Source organism: Trichomycterus rosablanca, chromosome 19 (assembly GCF_030014385.1).
Source record: "Trichomycterus rosablanca isolate fTriRos1 chromosome 19, fTriRos1.hap1, whole genome shotgun sequence".
Lineage (NCBI taxonomy): Eukaryota > Metazoa > Chordata > Actinopteri > Siluriformes > Trichomycteridae > Trichomycterus > Trichomycterus rosablanca.
Genome location: NC_086006.1, coordinates 10,165,947 through 10,189,529, shown reverse-complemented (window position 1 = coordinate 10,189,529; position 23,583 = coordinate 10,165,947). Strand labels below are relative to the sequence as shown.

General features: G+C 40.8%; 1 protein-coding gene across 1 annotated transcript in view; it reads right to left on the bottom strand.

Annotated features, from left to right (window-relative positions):
• Positions 1-582: 582 nt before the first annotated feature.
• nfatc2a (nuclear factor of activated T cells 2a) overlaps positions 583-23,583 on the bottom strand; it is a 49,776-nt gene continuing 26,775 nt past the window's right edge. The window contains exons 6-10 of the mRNA XM_063015433.1: positions 19,877-20,017; positions 15,613-15,668; positions 15,069-15,201; positions 13,263-13,952; positions 583-999 (exon numbers count right to left, since the gene is read on the bottom strand). Coding sequence (XP_062871503.1) covers positions 944-999; positions 13,263-13,952; positions 15,069-15,201; positions 15,613-15,668; positions 19,877-20,017 — 1,076 coding nt within the window. The 3' untranslated portion in view covers positions 583-943. The remainder of the gene's footprint in view (positions 1,000-13,262; positions 13,953-15,068; positions 15,202-15,612; positions 15,669-19,876; positions 20,018-23,583) is intronic.

Here is a 23,583-nt window from a genome sequence, read left to right as displayed (position 1 = left end):
AATTGTAAATGTAAATCATTGTGTATGGTTCTTGTTGGTCTTGCTGTGTTGTCTATGACCTATAATAACCCCTAATATGGAAATATGACAAATATAACTTCAGGTATTTAAGAAGAATCAGAATGGTAGATAATAATTCATCACGTTATTACTTGCTGCTAATATATTGCTGCCAATATGCACCTCTGATAAAAGAACCATCCAGATGTTAATGCAGTAGAATAAAAAGACAGGTGTTGGGACGTATTTCAACTATATACACAAGTCAGTATTCACTGGAAGAAGTGCACATGCTGCATTAATAGGATTCTCCACGAGAACAGTGCAATGCTCAGAATTAAAAGCACTAGGCATCAGAATATTTGGCAACCAGAAATTTTATTAAGATTGGTCCCACTTATCAAATGCAGGAACTGTAACTTCCCTCGAATTACTGGGTACAGTGCACTAACACACCCCAGACAGGGCGCCAATCCATCTCAGCCATCTAAACCCCCCAGTTTTATAAATAGAATGAACAAATCTGATCTACATTCAAAACTCTTCGTTATAACTAATGTTCCAGACATGCTGGACCGAGAAGTCAGCAAAGTGAGCCGGATTGCAATGAAGCGTGAAATCAGAGTAGAGGGAAATGGATTGAATTCATTTTAGTCGACCTTAAACGGTTTTACAGGGTCTTAAGAACGTAACTCACGAACACAAGGACATACGAGCTGGTGCATTCTGGAACTGCAAGGCTATTTAATCAGCTGCTTCAGATGGTAATTGTTTGCCCGGACTGTGAAGCATTATCTAGTTGCCGTCAGATGAATCTCAGGTCGAAAAGTATTTTGATTTTGAAATATGAAAATGGGATTGATGGTGTTGTGTAGGAAATGTAATATGATCCATGTAGAAGAAGGCACTAGTGCAAGTCCCACGCATTTCCTGCATCGTTCCTTTATGTCTGTGCTCGTCCAGGAAGTCCTGTCAGATCCTTCCTTATGATCTCGTTCACTGCGGAAGAGAAAAAGGGTTGTTAGTAAAAAAAAGGGTTGTTTCTATTTATATTATATTAATTATAATTTCTTTATTGATGATATACCAAGACGTATAGCATTAATAAAGAAATAATAAATCATACATTTAAACTTAACGTTATTATTATTTTTCATGGTTTATCACCACATCCCGGACAGAATAACAATCCACCTTGCGGGCTCGAACAGCCCCCTACCAAGCACCCCCCTCCCTCCCAATGCCAGACATAGCCAATCTTATCTGTATGAGGTTGGCCGATCTGCCAATATCACTGCTAGGGATTCGAATCATGGATCCCAGCGAGCAGAATTTAAGGAACCCAGTTTCCTCCATAGTAATGTCCATGTGGGGCCAAATATTCCAAACATAAAAGTAAGGATCTTATTTTAAAGGCCCAAAGATAACTTTAAAGTGTATTTATGTCTATACATAACAGCAATGGACCCAGGTCCTCCACCAGGTAGGGTCCAAGTCTTTTAAACTAGCCCATCACTGATTGGATCTCAATGGCTATCAGCCGGATTGGGTGTCTATAAATCCTTATGGAACCGGACTTATCACAACCCATTGATAGATTGGCATCCTGTCCAGGGTGTGTTCTTGACTTGTGCCCGATGACTCCTAATGGAACCAGACCCATCACAGCCCATCGATGGATTGGCATCTTTTCCAGGGTATGTTCTTAACTTGAGCCCAGTAATTCCTAATGGAACCGGACCCATCGCAACCCTGACCAGGATAAAGTAGTTGATAAAAACAGGAAAACAGCACATGGACCGTTACCCACATTATGTGTGTGGTACAAGTACACAGTTATTACTTTTTTGGGACACAACCTGCCCCCAGACTACAAGGGTCCATCAGTGGCTCTCAGCTCTTTGACCACGATATAGCCAAAAGTATGCGGACACCTGATTATGTGCTTAATAGACATTCCGTTCCGAAACTGTGCCCATTCATACTAAAAAACGAGAAGTTCTGGTTGCATTTAAGGCTTCAGTTTATTCCAAAGATTTTCTGTGGGGTTGTGGTCAGGCTACTGGAGGTCCTAACACCAGGTTTACCAAAACATGTCTGTATGGACCTCACTTTGTGTACTAATATCAAACTAATATCATTTAAAATAGATGACTGTTTAAACATGGTAGCCGTGGGTGTGGCAGAAACAACTAAACTGGATCATTAGAAGGAGTGGTCACATATTTTTTGACACATATATGACCAAAAGTATTTGGACACCTGACCAAAAAACAAAAAACAAATGGTATTAAATAGAGTAACCTCTATGGTGTCTCTTCTCACAAGACTTTGAAGTATGTGGGAATTTGAGCCCATTTAGTCAAAAGAGCTTTTATATGACTGGAAAACCTTATCTGATATTCCAGCCAATCCCAGAGCTGTTCAGAGGGGCTCTGTGCAGGTCACTAGAGTTTCTTTAAACCAAGCTTATCTTTATGTCTTTATCGTCCTTGCTTTTTATGCTGAAACAGGAAAGGGGCTTTAAAGCTGGAATCATATAATTCCTGTTATATAAGTGATTTATTACACTTGTTAGCATTTTGTGATTATAACCTATTCATTCAAAATAGAAGGGACGTCCCAATACTTCCCAATAAGTTCTGAAAAAGAATGCACTGACATGAGTTGTCCACTAGATGGAGGGCATCTTCAGGCCTTCAGTTTGCTTTAGCCTGCTCAATAAAGGTTTGCTGCTTTGCTGTGTTTCTTTGACTCCATTAGCCAACAGGGCATAAATGGAAACTTTTATGGCCTCAACATGCTAAGAATAGCAACAAGGTGTATGGAGTGTTTTACATTATCAGGACACAGGAGAGCAGGGACCTACCAGCAAAGAAATGCGACTTCAAGTAACGTTTTGATCCAACAACACTGTTGGAAGTTTAAAAAGTCTAACACAACTGTTTTATAAGGGGACTTGGCTACAACGGCGTTACAGTATTATTGTGGTTACTTTACTATAATAAAATTGGGTTAAATCACAAACCTGCATTCCAAAAAAGCTTGGACAGTGTGTATAAAGCTTATAAAAAAGAAAGCAGTGATTTGTAAATGATCTTTAACATGTATTGAACTGATCCGGTTTTGCTATTTTTTAGTCTTATTATGGATCAAAAACATCCATGTATTGACAACTGCTTTTATAGAACTGTCTAACAATTTATTTTTAGGGCCAATGGTTCCAAAAGTGTTTTTTGACACCTGACCATGACCTTTATGGACATCTAATTTCAAAATAGAATGGCCACTCCTCTGAGAAGGCTTTTCACAACACTGAATTATTTTGAAATATACAGTACATGGATTCAATAATTAGAAGTGGTGTCCCAATACTTTTGTCAATATAGTGTATATGAGCCTTTCAATGGGCAGGACAATTCAACTAAACAAACAATAAATGAAAAACTAATTTGACATTTTCTATTAACCTGTATGTTCAATAAAATTCATTCTAGTTGTAATACAAACCCCATTTCTGGAAAAGTTAGGACATTTTATAAAACACATAAAAAAAATTGTTATTTGTTAATTCTATCCTTTATTTACCTGACAAAATAAATTACTTTAAATTTTTTTTGCTGACCAACCTAATTGTATTTTGTAAATATAACAAATTTTGAATTTAACACATTGAAGAAAAGTGGGGACAGGGGCAAAATGGGACTGAAAAGTTTACCCATCATTTTAGTTACCCAGTTTTAAAACATTCCATAATAAGCATGTGAATTGGTAAAATGTTAGGGTTTTATTTTATATAAAAGAAGGATCCACCAAAAGCTCAGGCTTTGCAAGTGAAGAAGGTTAAAAAAAACAATTATCATTGCAATAGTGGAAATAATTTAGGTCTTTTACCATCTACTGTACATAATATTGTAAAAAGATTCAGGAAATCTGGCAATATCTCAGCCCATCTACAGCAAGGCCATATATGGATCCACCAAAAGCTCAGTCTTTGCAAGTGAAGAAGGTTAAAAAAAACAATTCTCATCGCAAGAGTGGAAATAATTTAGGTCTTTTACCATCTACTGTACATAATATTGTAAAAAGATTCAGGGAATCTGGCAATATCTCAGCCCATATGTGGTTCCATCAAAAGCTCAGGCTTTGCAAGTAAAGAAAGTAAAAATAAAACATTTCTTATTGCAAAAGTGTACATAATGTAGGTCTTTTACCATCTACTGTACATAATATTGTAAAAAGATTCAGGGAATCTGGCAATATCTTAGCCCATTTAGAGAAATGCCATATATGGATCCTCCAAAAGCTCAGTCTTTGCAAGTAAAGAAAGTCAAAATAAAACATTTCTTATTGCAAAAGTGGAAATAATTTAGGTCTTTTACCATCTACTGTACATAATATTGTAAAAAGATTCAGGGAATCTGGCAATATCTCAGCCCATATGTGGTTCCACCAAAAGCTCAGTCTTTGCAAATAAAGAAGGTAAAAAAATAAAATAAAATTAATCGCAATAGTGGAAATAATTTAGGTATTTTACCATCTACTTTACATAATGTTGTAAAAAGATTCAGTGGATCTGGCAATATCTTAGTTCATCTAGGGCAAAGCCAAAACAAGTGTTGTATGTGTGTAACAATCAAGCCCTCAGACAGATTGTCATGCTGGTGTGATAAATATATCTATATGGGTGAAACATTGCCAGGTTTAATTCTGAACCTGCTATAACGAAATGGTTGTAGAGACAAAGAGTATCTGTGCTGGACTGGCCTGTCTGCAGTCCAGATCTGTCTCCTACTGAAAATGTATGTGTATTTTCATCTGAAGTCTTTCACCAAGCAAGAATGGGCAAAAAAGAAACTGGACTACAGAAATGTGCTAGAAGAAACGTTCTAAAATTGCTACTAGTTCTAGTTTTAAGAACCGGATATCAGAGCAAATAAAGGAGCATTAGGGAACATGCTATCCAGCCACTTCCTCCGAGATGCAAATGTCTTCATAAGTATGAGGCAGCACCTGCTCTGACGTTGTCCCTTGACTTTGCAACACTATGTTAGATCACAGTTCCCACATTATGACATTACAACCAGCATGTCCTCAGAACAATGCTCATACATGAAAATTACTGAAACCAGACAGGAACAACAGACATCAGTTCCCTTTTTAGCCGCATTGATACAAACGTGATTTATTTATGTGACACTAGTCTTAATTATTGATGAATCAATAAATAATGAAAGAAAATAAGTGACAGTTATTTAGACAGGGCAGAGCGTATCAGTTTCTCGAGAAGCTCCATAGCCTTTCACGTTATGAATCATGTTTATCAACAAAGCATTCACAATGCTCGCAAATGAAATATGTACAACAGGGGAAAACAGCAACATCTGTCAACCAATCAGGAAGAGATGAGCAAAACTGAAAGCCCTCTGTGACAATCTGGGTGCCTTGTGGTGAAGGCCTGCTTGGTGAGCTTCATATTTATTCACTTTCTCTTTCTACCGCTGACCTGCAGAGGGTCATTATACCACAAACAAAGAAGCAGATGTTTGTGTTCATGTCTTAACCATAATACGAGGGCAAGAGACAAATGATACACTAACCTGCACTAACTACATTACAAGCTAGTGAATCATATATACAGTGTATCACAAAAGTGAGTACACCCCTCACATTTCTGCAAATATTTCATTATATATTTTCATGGGACAACACTATAGACATGAAACTTGGATATAACTTAGAGTAGTCAGTGTACAGCTTGTATAGCAGTGTAGATTTACTGTCTTCTGAAAATAACTCAACACACAGCCATTAATGTCTAAATAGCTGGCAACATAAGTGAGTACACCCCACAGTGAACATGTCCAAATTGTGCCCAAATGTGTCGTTGTCCCTCCCTGGTGTCATGTGTCAAGGTCCCAGGTGTAAATGGGGAGCAGGGCTGTTAAATTTGGTGTTTTGGGTACAATTCTCTCATACTGGCCACTGGATATTCAACATGGCACCTCATGGCAAAGAACTCTCTGAGGATGTGAGAAATAGAATTGTTGCTCTCCACAAAGATGGCCTGGGCTATAAGAAGATTGCTAACACCCTGAAACTGAGCTACAGCATGGTGGCCAAGGTCATACAGCGGTTTTCCAGGACAGGTTCCACTCGGAACAGGCTTCGCCAGGGTCGACCAAAGAAGTTGAGTCCACGTGTTCGGCGTCATATCCAGAGGTTGGCTTTAAAAAATAGACACATGAGTGCTGCCAGCATTGCTGCAGAGGTTGAAGACGTGGAAGGTCAGCCTGTCAGTGCTCAGACCATACGCCGCACACTACATCAACTCGGTCTGCATGGTCGTCATCCCAGAAGGAAGCTGACGCACAAGAAAGCCCGCAAACAGTTTGCTGAAGACAAGCAGTCCAAGAACATGGATTACTGGAATGCCCTGTGGTCTGACGAGACCAAGATAAACTTGTTTGGCTCAGATGGTGTCCAGCATGTGTGGCGGCGCCCTGGTGAGAAGTACCAAGACAACTGTATCTTGCCTACAGTCAAGCATGGTGGTGGTAGCATCATGGTCTTGGGCTGCATGAGTGTTGCTGGCACTGGGGAGCTGCAGTTCATTGAGGGAAACATGAATTCCAACATGTACTGTGACATTCTGAAACAGAGCATGATCCCCTCCCTTCGAAAACTGGGCCTCATGGCAGTTTTCAAACAGGATAATGACCCCAAACACAACCTCCAAGATGACAACTGCCTTGCTGAGGAAGCTGAAGGTAAAGGTGATGGACTAAACCCAATTGAGCACCTGTGGCGCATCCTCAAGTGGAAGGTGGAGGAGTTCAAGGTGTCTAACATCCACCAGCTCCGTGATGTCATCATGGAGGAGTGGAAGAGGATTCCAGTAGCAACCTGTGCAGCTCTGGTGAATTCCATGCCCAGGAGGGTTAAGGCAGTGCTGGATAATAATGGTGGTCACACAAAATATTGACACTTTGGGCACAATTTGGACATGTTCACTGTGGGGTGTACTCACTTATGTTGCCAGCCATTTAGACATTAATGGCTGTGTGTTGAGTTATTTTCAGAAGACAGTAAATCTACACTGCTATACAAGTTGTACACTGACTACTCTAAGTTATATCCAAGTTTCATGTCTATAGTGTTGTCCCATGAAAAGATATAATGAAATATTTGCAGAAATGTGAGGGGTGTACTCACTTTTGTGATACACTGTATATATATATATACAAGCTATTATTTATTATGTATTCTCCCTTCAGTATAACATTAAAACCATCTCCTTGTTTCTACACTCGTTGTTGCAACAGACACTCACATCCATGTATACAGCCAGGTTCAAACCAAAGCAGCCAATCCAACCATTGTCATTTTTAACATGGTACACGGACACCCAGGTTAAATCCAGAGCAGCTAATCCAACCATTGTCATTTTTTTAATGTGGTACCTGGACACCCAGGTTCAATCCAGAGCAGCTAATCCAACCATTGTCACTTTTTTAATGTGGTACCCAAGTACCCAGGTTCAATCCAGAGCAGCTAATCCAACCATTGTCACTTTTTTAATGTGGTACCCAAGTACCCATGTTCAAACCAGAGCAGCTAGTTCAACCACTGTCATTTTTTAATGTGGTACCCAAGTACCCAGGTTCAAACCAGAGCAGCTAATCCAACCATTGTCACTTTTTTAATGTGGTACCCAAGTACCCAGGTTCAAACCAGAGAAGCTAATCCAACTATGTCATTTTTTAACCTGGAATTAATGAGTACCCGGCGAATACCCACATAGTCACAAGGACAACATGCAGAATTCCAAACTAAGTGACTAAAGCCAAGAAAGTAATCTATGTCCACCAGCTGCAATATAGTACAGCCTGGTTTATGTAATCTGTAATTTAATTATTTGGCAAATGCCTCCCTGTGTGCAGTTTTATGACCACAATCATCAAGAAAGTAAATCCAAAGGCCTTACTGTCATCACAGTCCTTAGATTCCTGTTTTGAATAGCTACTGCTGCCAAGTCCCTCTCTTACCTCCCAGCCAAAAAGAAGGTTTTCTTCTTAGTGACCATGACCACAGGATTTTCCAACATGCAAAGCAGACAGGGCAACGAGCCATGGTCGAGCCAGGGCATAACTGACTAACGTACGACACAAAGGGGCTACAGGGAGAGGCATGAAGTTTTGGCAAGGGCTCACTATTAAATATTGGAAAAGGAGGAATGAGGACATGCCAGAGAGTTGAGAAGCAGTAAAAAACATTTGTTTACTAAGCAGTGGTGGAAAGTTGAAACAGGGGGACTGATTCATTCCCTGATGGCCACTGTGCCTTAGTGGGGGAATGGAAAAAAGAATAATCATTAGGTATCCATCTGTGTGGATGCAGAATTAAGCAGCAAACTGTGTGAAATACAGTGCATGACAGTGACTCTGACTGGTAGACAGAGACTGGTGTGTTTAAGTGCCAAATGGGGACCAAAATTACCATAAAAACTGAAGTGCTAATAGAAAAAACTAGAGACGTGCTGAGCTAATACAGGTATGTTAATGAATCATTATGAACTATTGGGCAGCCCAGTGGTGCGGCTGGTAGAATGCTCTACAGCAACAGATCCAGATTTATACACATTTATACACTACATATAAATGACATGAACAATTACACAACTGAAGGGAGATGTGGAGGTCACAATGGCCATAAAAAATGGCTCAGGTGGCGCAGCTGTAAAAACATTTACATTTACATTTTCTGCATTTAGCAGACGCCTTTATCCAAAGCGACTTACATTACAGTATACAGTCTGAGCAATTTAGGGTTAAGGGCCTTGCTCCAGGGCCCAACAGCATTAACCTAGCAGTGGTGGGGCTTGAACCAGCAACCTTCTGATTACTAGTCCAGTACCTTAACCACTAGGCTACAGTGTGCCTAGTGACACACGCTGTTCACCGGAGCTGAGCTCTCTAATACATCGTATCGAATCTTGGCTCTGCCTGCCAGCTGAGGCTGAGCGGCCGAGCCAGATGGGGCGGGTTTAACCCGGATGGGGACTCTCTCTCAGACTAGTGCGATTACGACCTCTGCTGGCTGGTTGGTGGCGCCTGCACGGAGATGGGAAAGGAGTGCGGTAGAGGGTGTGGCTCTCCGTACACAGCGGATTGCCAGACAGAGAAGCGTGATTCGTCACTCCAGAGAACACGTCTCCACTGCTCTAGAGTCCAGTGGCGGCGTGCTTTACACCACTGCATCCGACACTTTGCATTGCGCTTGGTTGGATGCAGCTGCTCGGCCATGGAAATACATTCCATGAAGCTCTCTACACACTGTTCTTGAGCTAATCTGAAGGCCACATGAAGTTTGGAGGTCTGTAGCGATTGACTCTGCAGAAAGTTGGCGACCATTGCGCACTATGTGCCTCAGCATCCGCTGACCTCGCTCTGTCATTTTACATGACCTACCACTTCGTGGCTGAGTTGCTGTCATTCCCAATCGCTTCCACTTTTTTATAATACCACTGACAGTCGACTGTGGAATATTTAGTAGCAAGGAAATTTCACGACTGGACTTGTTGCACAGGTGGCATCCTATCACGGTACCACGCTGGAATTCACTGAGCTCCTGAGAGCGACCCATTCTTTCACTAATGTTTGTAGAAGCAGTCTGCATGCCTACGTGCTTGGTTGTATACACCTGTGGCAATTGGAAGTGATTGGAACAACTGAATTCAATGATTTGGATGAGCGAGGGAATACTTTTGACAATATAGTGTATGAAGCCAAACCACTGCAGGGCAGGACAGGGAAGCACACACTCACTTACAATAGGAGCAATTTAGAACCCACCGTCTGCTAGTCCACTACCTGCTTGATTTGAGAGAGGGGAGAAAACCGAAGTAGCCGGAGCTTACCAACAAACTTATTCTAGCCAGCTGCATCACCATGCTGTTTTTTACTAAAGTCATGAATTGTTAGATGGATATTTGATCAAATCCTGTTTAAGTAATGTCATTGTTTGCTGAAATGTGTGTCAAGAAAGTTTCTGCAGAAAGATTCATATCAGAGGCGACCACAGAAACCCTCATGCCCCTTAGCAGAGCCGCCAATAGAGTGAACGATAAGAAAGGCGTTATGGATGACTCATATTAAAAGTGAGTGTTCGTCTCAAGCTTTGGAGACATCAAACACTGAAATGTTTGTAGGTGAAACCAATACCTTGACACCCCTGCACTTGGGACTTTTTTTTATTTTTATGCTTCCCGTCCCTTATGACCCAGACCTCCCCCATACTGTACGTGCTACCGTGTCTCTAGTGAGCATTCGCATTCGGTCTACAGTGCACTGGCATACAGCCTCGCTTTAAAAAGCAATAAAATCTACTTAATGAGGGAATTCCCCAATTAGTGGTTTAATGACATTTCCAAAGCGGTGATAAAATCCAAACTTTGCTACCAGATTCACTCGGACATAAAACCACGGCGAGTCAGAAAGTCATGAAACGCTTGGTGGGAGTTCCCAGGTCAAGCATTGTAATAGGAACATAAACAGTTGAAGTGCGGCTGATATAATAAGTCAGCATTAATGCAGCAACGGCATCTCTGTTTCTGTTTAGCGAAGGAAATCCTACTTAGCTATCCAGAAGAAATTCCATCTCTTGTCATTTTTTTCCTCAAAACGTTCATATTTTCCATCCAGCATGCCCTCCCCTCTTCCTTCTCCAAGCAATCACTATCTGACAGAGTTTACTGGCTTTCTGGAGAAGTGTAACAGCTGCAAATAAGAATTCGACATGCCACATTGAGAGGAGCACGCTCAGTGGAAAAAAATCCTTCACTGGGTTCCCCTTGCAGAACTGAGGGGTGTAAGGCCAAGGGAAAGCCCTGGCCAAGTATAACAAACAAAGAGCTTCCCTCAGCCCTGCCAAGCAGTTCATTCCACTGGTCAACAATGGTTTCCATGGAAGTTGTTTTGCACATCATAACAGGGTTAACATATCCAAAGAGTTTTAAGCTTTTTAAAAGTACCCACAAAAAGGGTTTAACAGTTTGGATACCCACAAAGAAATAAAGTAATCATCTAAACTTAATGAACAAAGATAGAAGCTAAGAAGTAATCAGTGCATTAATGACACCGACCAGGCATAACATTATAACCACTGACAGGTGAAGTGAATAACACTGATTATCTCTTCATCACGGCACCTGTTAGTGGGTGGGATAGGCAGCCAGGGAACATTTTATCCTCAAAGTTGATGTGTTAAAAGACGGAAAAATGGGCCAAATTGTGATGGCTAGACGACTGGGTCAGAGCATCTCCAAAACTGCAGCTCTTGTGGGGTGTTCCCGGTCTGCAGTGGTCAGTATCTATCAAAAGTGGTTCAAGGAAGGAAAAGTGGTAAACCGGCGACAGGGTCTTGGGCGGTCAAGGCTCATTGATGCACGTAGGGAGCGAAAGCTGACGAGCTACTGTAGCACAAATTGCTGAAAAAATTAATGCTGGTTCTGATAGAAAGGTGTCAATACACAGTGCATCACAGTCTGTTGTGTATGGGGCTGCATAGCCGCAGACCAGTAAGTTAGGAAGGTGGTCATAACGTTATGCTTGATCGGTGTATATCTAAACTAAACTGAGCCTGCGATGGACTGGCATGCTATCCAGGGTGCCTTCACACCTTACGCAGAGTGGTTTTGGTTGGCGCCTGACCCCTGACCCTTTGTACACATACATAAATGTGTACAAAACATATTGCAAAAGAGCAACACTTTGCCATTGACTTTCCAATATGTTTTGGGTCATTGTTTTGTCATCCAATGCCATCTAATGCAGTTCATGCAGCAGACAAAATTGACCACTAGTCTGCTGGGTGGGAAATAACCAGGCTAAAAAGAGGGTGGGGTCATTGACATTTAGGTAATAGCGGGCTACTGTACGTGGCTGTACGTAAGTAAGTAGAGTAATTTGGAGATCAATGTGTGACTCTCCATGCGTGAGACTGGTCTCACACGTGAATCCACCACAATATGGGCGAATAAGAAGGGCAGTGATAGCTCAGTGGTTAAGGTACTGGACTAGTAATCAGAAGGTTGCCGGTTCAAGTCCCGCCACCACCAAGTTGCCACTGTTGGGTCCCTGAGCAAGGCCCTTAACCCTCAATTGCTCATCGTGTTCAGCTCATTGTGCATTAAAATGTAAATGTAAAATATAAGAGGGAGCATGTGTCAGGCAAATATGCCTTCCTTGGATGCAATCAGGGTTGCCAGTGCAGGAGAAAATGCGTAAAAAAACAGGAAGCTAATTTCCTGGACATAAATACAATCTGTCTTATTACTGACTAAACACCCAGGTCTTCAGACCTGCCTTTGTAGGCATTTCCAGCTTTATTTCTCTCTGTATAAGTCTTATAAGGTGGTCTTACATGTTTCTGGGTCATGGATAATACAAACTAATCTCTCTTTGCCTTTGAAATGTACACTAATAAGGCATTAAATTATGACCACCTTCCTAATATTATGTTGGTCCCCCTTTTGCTGCCAATTTGCTGCCCTGCAACTGTGGTGCACTGTGTATTCTGACACCTTTCTATCAGAACCAGCATTAACTTCTTCAGCAATTTGAGCTACAGTTGCTCGTCTGTTGGATCGAACCACACGGGCCAGCCTTCGCTCCCCACGTGCATCAACGAGCCTTGGCCGCCCATGACCCTGTTGCAGGTTTACCACTGTTCCTTCCTTCCTTGGACCACGTTTGATAGATACTGACCACTGCAGACCGGGAACACCCCACAAGAACTGCAGTTTTGGAGATGCTCTGAGCCAGTCGTCTAGGCATCACAATTTGGCCCTTGTCAAACTTGATCAAATCCTTACGCTTGGACATTTTTCCTGCTTCTTACACATCAACTTCGAGGATAAAATGTTCACTTGCTGCCTAATATATCCCCAACTTTTAAAGGTTGGTAGTCTACAGGTTCACATAATTTCTAAATTTAGACTAAATAGACTGTGTTAGTCCATAACTAACTTAAATAAAGAATAAACCACTTTTAACAGCAATTTCTTGCAGATGTGTGTGGTAAAAGGTAAAAATGCAGAAGTGGTCTCTAAAAAAGAGATGCTTGAGGTCTGGAGGAGACAAACCTAATCTGCACATTTCCTGCTACTGTGTCAGTTCTGAAACCTTTTGATGGTGGTAAACTGCTAAGCGTAATATAGGTACAAGACATATCAGTAGAATATCAAAGCCAGATTGACTCACCATCATCCAGGTAGGCCTGATCCAGGTTCTCCTGCTTGACGGTGACTCGTCCAGGAACAGAAGCTTTCTGTTCTTCAGCGGAGGAACACCTTTGTGGATGGACCTGGCTGGGAGGAGATCTGTCTTTGGGAAGCCTTTGTGAGTAGGGCTGTTGCTGGATGACTGTAGGGTAATTCTGGGTTTCAGGGGCCTGCGATGGAACAGGTGAACGTGTAGCTGGTGCTGCTTGAGTCTCAGGCTGGTTGTAACTGTCACAGTAGACATTTTGATTCTCCGGAGGTGGTGGAGGAATGGAATCTCCCCCTCGTAAAATGTGGTGGTTGGTGGGAGAGAACTGAATGACAGGATGCTGGCCAATCAGGTGAGAGGATTTGGCTGGGGAACCGGTATGGACCAGGACTGAACGATGGGCTTCTGGCATCATGACTCCAGTTTGGATGTAGAAGCTAGGCCCTATGTTCTTCTCAGCACGGGAATAGACGATGTGCTGCTGGAAACAGGCTTCTGAAGGGGAGATTCCCGAATGATTCTGAGGACAGGATGTCATGTTGGGGAGCAGGTTAGTATCCGAGTTGAGGACGGATCGAGGGTGATAATAGGAGTGAGGGGACACACCCATGGTCTGGGAAATTGGATAGCCCAGCTGTCTAGACTCATATTCATCCACTGGTTCTGTTTTGATGGATGAGACTGAGGGATGTAAGAAAATAAAGAAATCACTGAGGTATATTCGAAAACAGATTCAACATGTGGAACAATTACTTCATTTTTACATTTATTTATATTGCCTAAGGTGTGGTTTGTCAAATTCATTTAGCAGATCCCTTATGCATACACATTATGAGAGTATAATCACAAAAACCATTAAGTACCAACTAAAAGGAGTGAAAATATTAGAGATGTTCAAAATGTTATGGCAAATGAAATTATATGTTCAATTTTTATAGAGGTTTGGGCAATTAGAGATAATTGTACACCGAACAGGCATAACATTATGACCACTGACAGGTGAAGTGAATAACACTGATTACCTGAAAAATGTAAGTGTAAGTGTAAGGATTTGAGCCAGTTTGACAAGGGCCAAATTGTGATGGCTAGACGACTTGAGTCAGAGCATCTCCAAAACTGCAGCTCTTGTGGGGTGTTCCCGGTCTGCAGTGGTCAGTATCTATCAAAAGTGGTCCAAGGATGAAACAGTGGTAAACCGGCGACAGGGTCATGGGCGGCCAAGGCTCATTGATGCAAGTGGGGAGCGAACTGTTCCAACAGACGAGCTACTGTAGCTCAAATTGCTGAAGAAGTTAATGCTGGTTCTGATAGAAAGGTGTCAGAATACACAGTGCATCACAGTTGCAGGGCTGTTTTGGCAGCAAAAGGGGGACCAACACAATATTAGGAAGGTGGTCATAATGTTATGTCTAATCGGTGTATATACTACAGAGGTGGAAGCATCATGACACGGGGCTGCAGATATAACTGTAATTTGAATTTAAAGAAATAAATAAATAAATAAAATTAATAATACATACATTCATGTGAAGGCTCTAAATACTTTTGCCCATCAGTTAGGTTTATTAAACCTAGCTGGAAGTATAATAAAATACATTAAAATTCTCCCAATCCTACATATACTTCATTAATGACAATAAATATCATAGTAAAAAATAAATTAAAAACTATTTTCTTGTAATTTGGGCAGCTTTTTTAAGCTGGCTCAAAGCCCATGTATAATTAGTGACAGTAAATGCAATGTTACTGTTAGAAGTCTTTTAACATAAATGTTACTGAAAGAAAGAGAGCGTGTACCTGGAAGAGGTGTATACGTGAAGTGCTGAGGCTGACTGCGTTTCCGCTTCCCATTGATTACATAAAAGTTCACTTTAGCTGGATGGCAAATGGATGGATCCCGATAAGGAGGCACCTCAATAAACAGCAGGCTCTAAAACGTCAATATATGTGTGTATATTATTATGAGTTGAGTCTGTTAAACTAGGCATAAGCAAGAGTGGTTGTGAAATCTAACAGGATAATAATTGAGTGAACCTAGTTAAACAAACCACTGACAGATAGTGTGATAAGCAGAACAGTCATGAGCAGTCTATTATTTAATGCAAATGTCATTATTCTACACACCAGGCTATGTGACGGCTTCTAGAATTTACTATGGACTCATAGTGCATAGTGACAGTCATAAATAAGCAAATCTATATATGGGTTGACTCAGTTTTGCGGCTTCAAATATTCAAATGCAAAGCAAAACATTAACCAATGGACAGGTGTCAGTTAAGAGGAAGCTGATCTAATGTTGGTAGCGGGCGTTTAAAGCTTTCACTTTTATCACTGCACTTACGGCTTGACTTTTATCCTTGTCGATTGTCGCCTCCAACTCCCAAATTTGCTGTCCATCTAAAAAGCAAAGAGTGACAGAGAAAGAAATTAAAATCAAAGTTCATAAGATAAATCAGTGGACATTTTTTTATTTATTATGTGTCAACTTTTTGTTCAAGAGCTTAGATACTTAATACTGATATTGTGCTATAACAGTATGGGGAAATACATGTTCACCTTACAGGTTTGTTCATATCCTCAGAAGTGGTTTGACCTTTCTGACATCCTCTTTTTTTCTTAAAACTAACAAATCAACTCCTAAACAATGAAATCAGTCGTAAATGTAAGCGATTTTTAATCGTGTGTGTTACCATAGCTTAAAGATTGCTAACATCATGCATAGTTTACCTTATATGCCCCCTACAATACAGAAAACGCAGTAAGAGATCCTATCTTTAGACTCAACCACTTCCTCTAATGTGCCTGGCAGAACTCAAGGCAAAGTGACAAGATATCTGATTTATAAATAAGAAAAAGTCTAATACGGTTCAAACTGGTTGAAGGCTGACAATTTGTATTTGTTGGGCAAACAATGTATTAGCGTGATGTGTATAGAATTAAATGAAAATTTAATTTAAATGAAAATCATCTAGGGCGGCACAGTGGCTAAGTGGGTAGCACTGTTGCCTCACAGCAAGAAGGTCCTGGGATCGATGGTATGAGTTGATCAGACACAGCAGCACTGCTGAAGTTTTAAAACACCTCACTGTCACTGCTGGACTGAGAACAGTCCACCAACCAAAAAAATCCAGCCAACAGCACACCATGGGCATGTCCTGTGACAACCGATAAAGGTCTAGAAGATGACCAACTCTGTCTTTACATCTACAAGGTGGACCAACTAGGTAGGAGTGTCTAATAGAGTGGACAGTGAGTGGACACGGTATTTAAAAACTCCAGCAGCGCTGCTGTGTCTGATCCACTCATACCAGCACTGCAGTCACTGCAGTGCTGAGAATGATCCACCACCTAACTTATACCTAGCTCTATGGTGGTCCTGACTATTGAAGAACAAGGTAAAAGCAGGTTAAAAAAGTATGTAGAGAAATAGATGGACTACAGTCAGTAAGTGTAGAACTACAAAGTGCTTCTATATGGTAAGTGGAGCTGATAAAATGCACAGTAAGTGGTTCTAATGTTATGGCTGATAGGTGTATATACATAACTTGTTTTAGAAGCTGGGATCATAGCGCAGGGTCAGCCACTACTCAACCTACTAGGCTATCACTGTCCCTATTTTATTAAATATGAGTTAATACACTGAACACAAGAAACGTTACGATTTAAACTTTCCTTGCTAAGCGGCTATCTGAAGATCAGATCAGAAAGTTGGCAAACGTGGTATAAATTACACTGTTGTTATTTTCCAAAGCAGCGGAAATATGTTCAATGAAGTAATAAATCACATTTCAAGATCTAGCCATAATAATCAGAATGCTGACTATAAGCCAGGCCTTCCATCATTAATGCAGTTGTGGCCAACCAGAAGGGAATCCCCACTATTATTATTATTATTCCAGATGTTGGGGATATCTTTATATACTGTATATCTGACTATAGTTTGGAATGTGACGTCCAAGTGTAGCGTAGTTGTTAGATTGTTAACACATTTTTTGTAAATGCTCCAAATTAACCACACACAACATCCCAACCGGCAATAATAAATTTTACTTTTTTATGATTCTGGGAAACCCCTGCTCGGGTTGAAAATGAGACATGTGTCTCAAATGAGTCAGCAGAAGACAGGGGGATTCCACGCGGTTTGCCAGGTTCACTTCTCGAGACCATAATTACAATCAATATGATGATCTGATGATATGATGCAGGGTCATTCTTAATGACCGTTGGCCATTTTTGCGTTCTTTTGCGGACTCATTTATTTACAGGAGATCAATTTTCCCTTTGAGATAATTCAGCATTAATGTTTTTAGGGATGAACGCCCAGTTTGGGATCGTTTTTTGGCCTACTGCATGAAGCAACATAAGTGTACGCCAAAAAAAATCTCTGGCCAAAGACAGCTGGGTCAAATTTAGGGGGATTTCGGAGGTATACCGTTCCAACACATTTTGTCATTCTGAGAAACCCTCCAAAACAAAGGAAACCCCTCCTGGATCTCGTACTTTCTTCTTAATCATCCATCACAGAAGAGTAAAATGATACAGCAGGGAACCCGCTATTTTATTAAATATGAGTAAGCAAGTAAGCGCACACAGAAGAGTGAAAGAGTTCCTGTTAGAGAAGACCCCAGAGAGTTCATGTCTAAACTACTGAAAGCAGGCCTTGTGTAGAACGGGCGGTCTCTGGATTCTCTGAGTCACCTACACACTGACAGACTTACTCTTACCTTACCCTAATGCTGTATCCTCAGACACCAAAGACATCCATAAACAAAATCTAGACATAAACCAAACAACAAACAAGAAATAGACGACGCACCTTGGATACGCCAGACGGATTTTGGAATTTTTGAAGCAACGTTATGAGTAGCTCAAAAGCAATGCTACGAAGGAGTCAAAACAAAACAGGCATTGTATGGTCTAGAGAATCGACATTTGTCAACACTGGAACTTGCACTTAAGTTGACCTGAGATACCCACATTTATAAGCAAAGCTGCCACCGTTCAAACAAAAATCTAACTATTGTCACATGACCAGGGCGAAGCGGTGACAGACCATCTGTTTCTGAGCCATTCTCATCATGCATGAAGGGCCAATATGTCTACACAATAACACTGACACCTGCTCCATCATTCATAAACACCTACGCCTTGCTGATTGCAAACACTCGCTCCAACCGGGCACGTTAAAATTGTAGTATTGTTGAGTAGTAAGAGCTCTGTTCAATATTTGCAAATGTGGCTGAAAAGATCCAATATCCAATATCCAAACAAGCTTATGTGGTGAACATAACGCTGCATTGTTTCAAAAATCTAAATCTCATGCAAATGTAATTTAGGCAAATTAGAAAAGGTCACGATTCAAATAATATTCCTCATGCTGATATGCAAGAGTCAGGCTTCTGGTTATGTTCATAAATGCATTTTCAATTCAGTTCTATTATACTAATTGTATACACCCATCAGCCATAACATTAAAACCACCTCCTGCACTTTGCAGTTCTACAATTACTGACTGTAGTCCATCTGTTTCTCTGGATGCTTTGTTAGCCCCCTTTCATGCTGTTCTTCAATGGTCAGGACTCTCCCAGGACCACTACAGAGCAGGTATTATTTAGGTGGTGGATCATTCTCAGCACTGCAGTGACACTGACATGGGTGGTGGTGTGTTAGCGTGTGTTGTGCTGGTATGAGTGGATAAGAAACAGCAATGCTGCTGGAGTTTTTAAACACCTCACTGTCACTGCTGGACTGAGAATAGTCCACCAACCAAAAATATCGGAATACAGAATACGGAATAGATATATAGATAGATGGATATCAACCGAGATTGAAAGATACCTGAACTTTATATATTTGTTGGATAACTTAAGCAATATATTGGATACTTGCTGCAAATCCAACACCACAATATAAACATACACTGACCAGGCATAACAATATGACCACTGACAGGTGAAGTGAATAACAATGATTATCTCTTCATCACGGCACCTGTTAGTGAGTGGGATATATCAGGCAGCAAGTGAACATTTTATCCTCAAAGTTGATGTGTTAGAAGCAGGAAAAAGGATTTGAGCAAGTTTGACAAGGGCCAAATTGTGATGACTAAACGACTGGGTCAGAGCATCTCCAAAACTGCAGCTCTTGTGGGGTGTTCCCGGTCTGCAGTGGTCATTATCTATCAAAAGTGGTCCAAGGAAGGAACAGTGGTAAACCGGCAACAGGTTCATGGGTGGAGCAAAAGCAAAGGCTGGCCCGTGTGGTCCGATCCAACAGACGAGCTACTGTAGGTCAATATTAACAACATAATATTAGGAAGGTGGTCATAATGTTATGCCTGATCGGTGTATGTATGAAGACACTAGAGTTAGATATACAGTCTCTACAGTGTGGTTATTAATATAAGAAGATTTCTCTGACTCAATATAATATGTCACTTAACTAAAAGTTAGTATAAAATATGAGTATATAAATCATTAAATGGTGTTAAATGCTAAATGTTGACCAGCGATTATCATCAACACCTTGACTGATCACTAATAATTTTTTAGATGTGACTTAAGCTACATCAGTGTGCTGCATTAGTATCCAGGATGTTAACTCACCATGTGTCTTCTCAGTGAAAATCACTTTCGAGTCAGCACTGAAATTCTGCCCGGTCAGGATCATCTGTTGTCCTCCAAGCACCGAACAGCTGTCCATGTCCTGCTTCTCCACCATAGGCAGCTCATGTGCTGATCTTTGTGCTGGAGAAGAAACAGACCGAGCACATTTGGATGATTATTAATTTCTATTTGTTTTAAGTACATGAATTGAATATGTTGGTGGTCATTTTTTTGCTTTTCAGTGGAAAAGTCTGTACTTGTACCACAACATTACACAGTGCAGACTGAGTTCAAACAAACTCGCTGACCTCTGGACGTAGAGACTGCTGTATTCGCTGGATAGGTACTGAAGGAGATGTTCCTGTATTCTGTGATTCTGGGTTTTTTATATTCGGGTACTAAATACATTTCAATGTAGCAGCATTGTCAACCAGAGCTTAAATAATGAATAGTTACTGATATTTACTAAATTAAATTAACATTTGAAACAGTACAATACCATTAAAACCACCTCCTTGTTTCTACACTCACTGTCCATTTTATCAGCTCCACTTACCATATAGAAGCACTTTGTAGTTCTACAATTCCTGACTGTAGTCCATCTGTTTCTCTGCATGCTTTGTTAGCCCCCTTTCATGCTGTCCTTCAATGGTCAGGACCCCCACAGAGCAGGTATTATTTGGGTGTTGGATCATTCTCAGCACTGCAGTGACACTGACATGGTGGTGGTGTGTTAGTGTGTGTTGTGCTGGTATAAGTGGATAAAACACAACAATGCTAATGGAGTTTTTAAACACCTCACTGTCACTGCTGGACTGAGAACAGTCCACCAACCCAAAATATCCAGCCAACAGCGCCCAGTGGGCAGTGTCCTGTGACCACTGATGAAGGTCTAGAAGATGACCAACTCAAACAGCAGCAATAGGTGAGCGATCGTCTCTGACTTTACATCTACAAGGTGAACCAACTAGGTAGGAGTGTCTAATAGAGTGGACAGTGAGTGGACACGGTATTTAAAGACTCCAGCAGCGCTGCTGTGTCTGATCCACTCATACCAGCACAACACACACTAACACACCACCACCATGTCAGTGTCACTGCAGTGCTTAGAATGATCCACCACCTAAATAATACCTGCTCTGTGGTGGTCCTGACCATTGAAGAACAGGGTGAAAGCAGGCTAAAAAAGTATGTAGAGAAACAGCTGGACTACAGTCAGTAATTGCAGAACTACAAAGTGCTCCTATATGGTAAGTGGAGCTGATAAAATGGACAGTGAGTGTAGAAAAAAGGAGGTGGTTTTAATATTATGGCTGATCAGTGTAAGTCTTATTTGAACAATCACAAAAACAAGCCGCCAACTGTCGAAACCATAAAATCATGAACTACCTTCTCCAGGCTTATCATCTAGCAACTCTGATTCAATATCCGCTGAACCTAATTCAACCAAATAACAATGACCTTTGGACAGATGTAGTGAGGTGCACAACCACAGGAGTCGGTCAGGTGGATAATTCTTTAAAAAAACATTGCTCTTACATTAAGCCGTGACATCATGGTCCCGGCCATGGTTGGTCTACACAGACTTGTGTTATTCAGATTGTGTTATTCATCTTTTTTGCTCCAGTGAGAACTAAATGCTAAAATAATAGAAAAAATATATATGTTTTTTATGTTTTATTACTGCTTTATCATGGTTTTGGTGGGTCTGGCATCCCTGGAATCACTAAGCTCAATGCAACTAGGCATAACACACCCTAAACAGGACACCAATCCATCATCAAGTAAATAAGTATATATATACGTATATATATATATATATATATACAGAGTATATATATATATATATATATATATACATATACAGTGGGGAAAATAAGTATTTGATCCCCTGCTGATTTTGTAAGTTTACCCCCTTACAAAGACTTGAACAGTCTATAATTTTTATGGAAGGTTTATTTTAATGATTCTCCCTTGAGATCATTGACAAGCTCCTCCCGTGTAATTCTGGACTGACCTCACCTTTCTCAGAATCATTCTTACCCCACCAGGTGAGATCTTGCATGGAGCTCCAGAGTGAGGGTGATTGACTGTGATCTTGTATTTCTTCCATTTTCGAATTATCGCACCAACAGTGGTCTCTTTCTCACCAAGCTTCTTGCTGATGGTCTTGTAGCCCATTCCAGCCTTGTGCAGGTCTACAATCTTGTTCCTGACGTCCTTTGATAGCTCTTTGGTCTTGCCCATGGCGCTCGAGTGATTTGAATGGAAGAAACTGATTCTGTGACAGGTGTCTTTTATACAGGGACAGGACTAATTTGTGTGCCTCATGGGCACATAACCGGTCTGTGGGGGTCAGAATTCTTGCTGGATGGTAGGGGATCAAATACTTCCCTTAATTAAATACAAATTAATTTATAACCTTTATTTAATGTTTTTTTTTCTGGATTTTTTGTTGATATTCTGTCTCTCTCTGTTAAAATAAACCTTCCATAAAAATTATAGACTGTTCAAGTAAAGGGGTAAACTTACAAAATCAGCAGGGGATCAAATACTTATTTTCCCCCACTGTGTATATACATTATATATATATATATATATATATATATATATATATATATATATACTGTATATATATAGTGTAATCAAAGCAATATTACCAAATCATAAGTATTTGCCCCATTGTGTACTTAGCTAAGCCACCTTGGGCAACTACTAGAACCTGTAGTCTTTTAAGATAATATGCTGAAGCTCAGACATAGCTAATCATGTCTGTATAGATGCCTGGCCAACTAATAGAACCACTGATATTCAAACCAGGATTCCAGCAGTGGTGGTCTAGCTTAGTAGACAACGCATTACAATTCTTCTCAACTGATGCTGATCCCCACTTGTGATTGAGGAGAGCGAGACTGACACACTTGTGCAGTAGCCGACTGCATCTTTTCACCTGCACGAGGCGAGTTCATATGTGGATCAGCCTTTTTGTGTACGGAGAGCCACACCCTGATCGTTGCATTATGCCTCGACTCTGTGCAGGTGCCATCAAACAGCCAGCATAGGTCCAAATTGCATCAGTTATGAGGTTCTTATCTGGCTCTCCACCCTGTATGAACAACAGCCAAGCGTTGTAGCCTACTGGTTAGGGTACAGGACTAGTAATCCAAAGGTTTGCCGGTTCAAGGCATACCACTGTCAGGTTGCCACTGTTGGGCCCTTGAGAAAGGCCCTTAACCCTCAATTGCTTAGACTGTATACTGTCACAGTACTGTAAGTCGCTTTGGATAAAAGCGTCTGCTAAATGCTGAAAATGTAAATGTAAATGTTGTTCATGTAGCCGCCCAGCCCAGCCGGATAGCAGAGCTTAGTTTCGAGCCGACGACAACTTCAGTTTTATAGGTTAAAAAAATACTATAACAGTTTTAGTTGTAAATGAGTCAATAGCTTATATTTGTTTCACTCTTCATCTGCATTTTCTAGCAGTTAATAAAGAAAAGGACACAAAAGGGAGCCTATAAGCAGTGACCAGGAGGAACCACTCAGTGCCCAGATCGTGTTTACTTTCTACTTCACATCAAACCTAACGAAAACACATCATTTCTAACCGAGGAGGAACTACCCCCGCCAGATCCTGCCTTTTCCTCAATGACACAGGATACTGTAAATGAGAAAATGAGACATTTAAGACGGATGTAAAAATATAAATC